This window comes from Xenopus laevis, chromosome 7L (genome assembly GCF_017654675.1).
Source record: "Xenopus laevis strain J_2021 chromosome 7L, Xenopus_laevis_v10.1, whole genome shotgun sequence".
In the NCBI taxonomy this organism is placed as follows: Eukaryota; Metazoa; Chordata; class Amphibia; order Anura; family Pipidae; genus Xenopus; species Xenopus laevis.
This window is the reverse complement of record NC_054383.1, coordinates 86,439,893-86,447,506: the sequence shown is the minus strand read 5'-3', so window position 1 is coordinate 86,447,506 and position 7,614 is coordinate 86,439,893. Positions and strand designations below refer to the sequence as shown.

General features: G+C 38.2%; 2 protein-coding genes across 2 annotated transcripts; both read right to left on the bottom strand.

Annotated features, from left to right (window-relative positions):
* Positions 1–290: 290 nt before the first annotated feature.
* On the bottom strand, positions 291–2,843 carry LOC108697002 (protein kinase C delta type-like). The gene is made up of 5 exons (XM_018226687.2): positions 2,630–2,843; positions 2,001–2,139; positions 1,713–1,904; positions 1,098–1,226; positions 291–404 (listed from the first exon to the last, which is right to left on the bottom strand). The coding sequence occupies exons 2-5, from the start codon at positions 2,010–2,012 to the stop codon at positions 291–293; spliced, it is 447 nt and encodes a 148-aa protein (XP_018082176.1). The 5' UTR covers positions 2,013–2,139; positions 2,630–2,843.
* A 465-nt stretch (positions 2,844–3,308) lies between these two features.
* On the bottom strand, positions 3,309–6,721 carry LOC121395550 (protein kinase C theta type-like). The gene is made up of 4 exons (XM_041569292.1): positions 6,631–6,721; positions 6,039–6,148; positions 5,140–5,289; positions 3,309–4,141 (listed from the first exon to the last, which is right to left on the bottom strand). Exons 1-4 carry the CDS (start codon positions 6,719–6,721, stop codon positions 4,049–4,051), a joined length of 444 nt encoding a protein of 147 aa, XP_041425226.1. The 3' UTR covers positions 3,309–4,048.
* Between the last annotated feature and the right edge of the window lie 893 nt (positions 6,722–7,614).

The following is a 7,614-nucleotide window of genomic DNA, read 5'->3' as shown; positions in this document are numbered from 1 at the left end:
ATATATATATATATATATATATATTTTACTCAGTTACATATAAAGATTATCAATATAATAAATAATTAGTAAAAATGTAATGATAAGATATTAATTAACCTTGATCATACCTTAAACCTTAACATTAATTATAATTCCTTTTCTGACTTGGCATCAGGAACTCTGGTGCAGATGTTATAAAAAGGAAATGGCAGCAAATCATTACATGGCTCCATGCAGCAGCAGGATGTTGTACTTACATACTGGCAGATCCCCACAGTTGATGCCTCGGTTGTTTTTTTGCCCATTACTTACTCCTGCCAGTTGGGATTTATAAAGGAGAACCCTGAGAGGATGTTGATGTCATTACATCCAATGTTGTCTTTCTCTATCTCTAAAGATGAGCCAGAAGAGTCAGTCGATGGCTACAAGAAAGAAGCAACAAATTATTATGCTGCATTCTGTTTCCTTTTAATCAAAATAAGGGTCAATTTCTTAAAAGCATGTCTAAAGAGCAGTATGTTTGCACTATGTACACAATAAGAACATCCAGTACATGTGTTATGACAATGTTTCACTGTAGGGGAGCCCAAACCAATGGAGGGGGAGTCTAGCCTGAGAGCCAGTCAGGATGAATTTAAGGGTGATTATGTTTTTACTGTCTTGGATATCAGTGGAACTATTTGGAAAATAACCACACACTAAACAGGCAAGGAAATCTTGTGTTAGGGCCAGACCTGCTTAGGCCTTCTAATAAGCAGTTGATCATACATATGTCACTTAAATCCATATAACATTCTATTTATGATTAGGAACAATTACTAACAGTGTCAGCTATCTAAAAATGATAAAGATGCACATGACAATGTTAAAGCATTTTGAGGAAGTTGTTGAGAAGGGGGAAACATTATAAAAATATTTAGACTGATGATATACACAGATTAATTTGAATGCTTCTGTATTCTGCACTTGTTACTCCTTTCCTGATTAAATGAATTTGGGCACTGCTACTTCAGAAGCAGGCGCAGATCCTTGTGCTCTATTCCAGGAAACCCGTGGGGTAACATGCAAACTGCTAAAATATGGCATAAGATTCCCATAGTATGTGATGTACTTACCATTCTAGGCTGGAGAGGGGGTTTTACTTTCAGACTCTCCAGCTCCACCCAATTGATAGAAGCAAAGAAAGGGTGCTCCCTGATGTTTCCATTGGTGCCAAGACGATGCTGAGGATTCTTCTTTAAGAGCTAAAGAAAAGACCAGTTGTTTACACTGTAGCCATTACAGATATAACACAAACAGTATCTCACACTTAGGCTAGTGGCACATGGGGCACTTTTTGTAACAGATGGCAGCAGTAGACAAAAAGCCTGTTTCCATAGTACCATTTCTGATGTGATTAAATAGAAAATGCACTGGTATTGCAGTGATAGGGTGATTTACACACCCACTACACGGACCTGGTAACTGTTGTTGTTTCCCACCAGGAAGAAGCAGTGGTCAAAACACCTGGTATTAGTAAGTATTAGTATAAGTATTAAGAGTGCTCATTCAGAATATATAGGGGGAAGTATAAGGTTAGAAGGCGCACACCTAAACGCAAAATGTGAGGCCCCCCCCCATATCAGTCTCTTCAAGGACTTCCTATAACACAACTTAGCCAGGGACCCCACATGTTTACTTTACAACAGTAGTGTTTTGTTTTTTTTAAAGCATGAATTGCTCCTTCCTACCTTTTCCAGTAGGTCCTGCAGTTCTGGACTAATCCACTCAGGGTATTGGGGCTCGTCACTGACAGTGGACTCTTGCACCATTGTCCGGACTCGACCATTGTAAAATGGGGATCTCCCTATGGCCATTCGGTAGATGACGACACCAAGTGACCACCAATCTGCAGCTGCATTATATTCCTTCATAAGCATAACCTTGAAAATAAAAAATATAGAATGAAATAAGCAATAGAAAATAAGCAACAGAAAATACTTTATATGTTGTGGATGTGCTGAAACTGAGTTTCCCACCTCCGGAGCCATGTATCCGTAGGTTCCTATTCGGCCTCTGGTGGTTCTATTGCCGAATATGTTGTGAGCCACCAGACCAAAGTCACAAATTTTAATGTGTCCATTTTGGTCCAGCAGAATGTTTTCCAGTTTAATATCACTGCAAGATAAAGATAAGCAAGAATAACATTTTTTATCAGTTTGAAAGGGGGTGTGGGAGAGAAGAATCAAGGTAATGGAATTAGACATTATCAGATTTAAAGGGGTGTGGGAGAGAATAATACAGCTAATGGAATAAGACACTATCAGATTTAAAGGGTGTGGAAGAGAATAATAGAGGTAATGGAATAAGACACACTTGCAGAAAGCACATTACAGAAGATGCTCAGATATTGGTTGGGTGTCCCACACAATTTGCAATTTACACAAAGGGGTGAATAAGAGCATGGGTTTGGTTGCCCTCATCATTGGAGAAGCAAAGTGCTTGTAAATATTAAGGTCTCATTTTCCTCTTTACAGTAAATAAGCTGTTATGTAGGTTAGTATGGCCAGATATGAACTATAGGGAACTATGGATGTATATGAAACAATAATAATAGAGTAGGTAAAAAATAAGATATAAGAATTTTGAGAATGAGAATTTTACAAACCGATGAACAATTCCTCTGGAATGAAGAAATTGTAATCCACAAACCACCTCTGCCGCGTAGAACCTTATTAAAAAGAACAGAGTAAAAATCAAATCATTGAACAGTTTTAAAAAATATCAAAAGTCATGCCAACCTTTAGCTAAAGTTTTGTTCTACTTCTAAATTGAATCAAACCCCCCCCTTACTGTGTTAATATCTCAGCTGTGTAGCCTTTTCTTTATACAGTCCTTTGTCATCCCCAATGTTGTGCACGAAGAAGATCAGCACTAACACAATGTTTATAAGAAAATACATATGAAAAAGTTTGGGAACCCCTCTCAGCCTGCATAATAATTAACTCCACTTTCAACAAAAAAGATAACAGTGGTATGTCTTTCATTTCCCAGGAACATCTGAGTACTGGGGTGTTTCCTGAACAAAGATTTTTTGGTTGGATTAGCTCATTATGCCTTGAACTTCATAGACAGGTGTGTCCAATTATGAGAAAAGGTACAGTATTTAAGGTGGCCAATTGCAAGTTGTGCTTCTGTTTGAAGCAAAGATTGTTCATCCCTTTCTGCACTCACGCCACAAACAGTCGCTTGTTGTATGCAAAAGCTCATTTAGACAAGCCACAGTCATTTTGGAAAGGCATTTATGCAGAGGGGGAAGTACAATATTCTGGAATGGCTGTCACAGTCCCCTGTCTTGAATATCATAAAAAACCTACGGGATGATTTGAAGCAGGCTGTCCATGCTCGGCAGTCAAAGTCCGTAGGAGCACCAATTTGAAAGGCACCCACTGAATAAAAATACTTTTTCCACTTGGCTGGAGCTCCTCTGCTGTAAGAATCTACCAATCCAGAATTCTGTCCATCAGAGGGGCATGTTACTAGTTTCTATCATTCTACCAGGGACCCCTTGAAACATTATGCATATGCCCACTCAGGGTGGCACAAGGTAACCCTGGGAGAATCACAAACAATCTGACAGAAAGAAACCCAGGCCAGTTCCAGGCTTGAGTAAGAAGCAATTTTGTTCATTAGTTGGTTCCTACCAAATTGGCAACCCCTCCCCCCAGTGAATATGATTTTCCATGTCCTGTTAATCTGCATTTAGACGTTTCTGTGCTGTGTTGCTTGTTTTTGCTCCCTCAAGAAGAAAGGCTACATAATGTCTGGCATTCTCTTAGCATCACCAACTCACACAACTCTATGAAAGTCATTCACAACTCTAATTTAACACAAGATTATTCCATAAAGGCAAATTCTGAAATAATGATTTATTTTTACTACTCAAAACATGAATTCAAATTCTATTAATAAAATTCTGATTTTAGAATGATTTTCTTCTCCCCCTCCGTCTCAATAGATCCTCTAACACTTAGAAAGCAAATTCTTTCTGTCATCCCAAGTTCCACCATTTCAAGTACTGTGTCACTTACATGACTGTAGATGTTGGAAAGGGTCCGTTCTCCAACACAGCAGAAAGGCTGCCCCCACTGGCGTACTCCAGGACGAAGAAGGCCTGCAGCTGGTTACAAAGACAAATACTTAGTTATTAGTTAGACTTCGTTATTGCAACAGCAAAACTGATCAATGTAGCTTAATGTATTACACAGAAGGAGTATTCAGTATATTTTTGTGTCTATGGCACAAGCATGTACATGGTCAAACAGTAGCATTGTTATAGACCTGCTGCATACAGACTTTTTTGAGCTGTATTTTGTATAGTGCTCCCTTGTTCCAACAAATTGAGCAATCAGAATTGAGTATTTATGGCACATATATATGTCCCACAGTGCCCGCACTCAAACCAATAGAGCCAGAGGAGCAAGATCGAACATGTTGAAATATATGAACAGAGGATCAGCATTCATTGTTGTTTGTGAATATTTTTTGTTTTTGTTTTTTCAAAAGAAGAAACATATCCTTGAGAAAGGTCCCCATGCGGGCCCGAAACATCACATAAGATGTAGACTCGTGAGAAATAAAAGAACATATATTCACAAACAACAGTGAATGCTGATCCTCTCTCTCTCTCACACGCACGTATACAGGTATAAGGTGCCTGGGTGCAGAGCTATGTATTAGTATTTACAATGGCTCAAAAGAAGCTAGCACACATAGGACTTATGGAGAAAAAAAGGTTTTTATTTTAACAGGAGAAAACTAACGTTTCGACTAGGTCCCTATATATATATATATATATATATATATATATATATATATATATATATATATAAAACTAGAAATGCTAGCACAGCACGTATACTGGTATAAGGTGCCTGGGTGCAGAGCTAAGTATTAGTATTTACACTGGCTCAAAAGAAGCTAGCACACACAGGACTTATGGAGAAAACGTTTCGGTTTCCATAAGTCCTGTGTGTGCTAGCTTCTTTTAAGCCAATATATATATATATATCTATATATATATATATATATATATATATATATATATATATATATATATATATATATAGTGATCTTATGATCTTAATAAAGATTGGTTACACTAAAACCATCTTGTACCTTTGACTGGAATGCTGCATAGGCATGGCAAAGAAAAGGGCTTCCCCCAGCAATCTTCAGGGCACGGTGTTCCTTCATGATCTCTGGTCTTTTCTCCAGGACTTTAAGTGCCACAAGTTGTTTCCTGCTGGTGAGTGTAGCCAACATTACCTGAGAAAAGTAGAATGGGGAGAGGAATTATTATTGGTTTGTTGAAGGGAGGATTAGTTTATAAGTTCAATGAGCTCATTGCTTAAATCAAGATATTTAATTGAATATTCACTTAGGGGCAGATTTATCAAGGGTCAAAGTGAATTTGAGGGAATTTTCTAAGTAAAAAAATTCGAAATTTGTAGTAATTTTTTGGATACTTCGACCATCGAATAGGATACTACAAAAAAACTGCGACTTCGATGTCGAAGTATTTCAATTTGATGGTCGAATTTCGAAGTACTTTTAACTTCGATATTCGACCCTTGATAAATCTGCCCCCTAGTGTATGGATTTTATTTTAAGATTATGGGGGAAGAGAAAAAAACTCCTGCCCAAAAATATTGAATAAAAGGTAACTGAAATAAAGTTTTTTAATTGTTAGAATTGAATACTGCATTTAATGTTAAGCATTCCCCATAGCAGGACTTTCACTATTACAACAAAATAACATTACATTTCAAGTTTATATCAGAAATTATATTTAAGTTTAGTACCTACCATTATTACAGATTAATATTTTTTTTTTGGTTTAACAGTTTTTAATAAGGCTCAGTTAAAAAATTCTATTCTATTCTGATAGATATTGCTGTATGATACCTTTATAAAGACCCCAGTAAGAGTCAAAATATTGATGGTCACATAAAATCACGTCTTTTTCTTGTTGTAGCTATATATCTATAGATGAATACATAAAAATAACTACTGACTTTGCCAAAACTTCCTCGCCCAAGGACTTTGTGGACTTCATAACTGCTAATCTTCAGTGGGGCAGGTCTTCTGGCTTGAGCACGGCATCTCTTCCTCCTCTTACTGCCTCCTTTTGGGGGGAAAAAAATCATATTATTTCCTATATCAACAATGTAAGAAAACAGAACTATTATAGTTATGATCTAACTTGGTTTTTCTAGGCCCAGAAGAGCAGCACAGGCCTGGAGCATTTCCAGTATAGATTTGTGCTCCTGTCCATATATATCATTTCACAAATGGTCAGCTTTTACTCATATATGGGTAGTTTGGAGTAATCTTGTACTCAAAAATGTTCATTTAGAAAAGCCTTAATGCCTTCCACAAGTCCATCTCCTAACTGTTTTTTCAACAGACATATGGACAGACATGCAGAGTATTGAATAATTATGCTGAATTACTCTAGTGGATAGTCACATAAACATTACTGTATTCAAAACTTAGGGAAACTATCAGGTAACAATACAAATCACTCCTATATGTAATATTACAAACTGAGGGAGCATTTAATTCAAGATATCCTATAGCAATGTCAGTTGAGCTACTTCTCATTACCTCTGAAGGTCTGTGGACTCCTTGGCCTTTTGTGATGTTTTGGCCATTTCATTTGCAGCTCACTGCTCTCCTGACTTCTCTCTCTCGCCATCTTTCTATCCTCCTCCAAAATATTCAGCTTTTTATATTTTCTCTCCATATTACTCTCCTCAAATCTACCTGTAATCGCTAGGGTCGTCAGATACACAGTTCTCCTCTGCACTCTCCTAACTGTCTATCTGTAACGGTCACTTTCTCCTCTAGCCTGTCACATGCTCAACTGTCTCATATGCAGCATGTCTACCAGTTGACCGTTAAACTTGATTCTGATACAAGACTATACAATTGCAAGGCTATGATAAATCAGGCTTAGATGTTAATGATTAAAAAAAGGATAATTCTATAAAAGCTTTCTGTAAAATCAACTGCAAAAATACACATTTTTGAAAGAACCTTGCTTCTCTAAGGATTGCAGTCTGGGGGCCCAATTAGCCCTCAGGGTCATGGGGTAGTACACGCTGTAAGACAGGGTATTTGTCTTAGTTACCTCTTATGATAGGCTACATTTACGTTACTTGGGGAGTGAGGATTGGAAGTGGCATATTTTTGATTGGTCAATTTGTTGGGCATTTGATTGGTTGTGTTTAGCGAACCAATAATAATAGGGGAACCGTTGGTGTGGGGGCTATAAAAGGGGCAGCATTGAGTTCCCTTAGCAGTTTTCATCTGACCTGTATGCAGCGATGTTGATGTCAGGTATCCGGAAAGTCAGCGCTGATTCGGCTCCGGGTTCGTCCATGGATGTGAGTGGCAGATCGTCGCGTTTGAATGAGATCCTTCGTTGGGCACAGTTTGAAGCAGGCGAAGAGGACCTCCTTTTGTTGAACAGGGCTTGCCTGCGCTCCGCTGCACTGACCCCGACTGGGTCTGAGTCTCCGCCTTCAGAGGAAGCAACGTCACCGGCTCCTCCCAGCGTTCAACCGAGAGCTCCGGCTGGTCACGCCT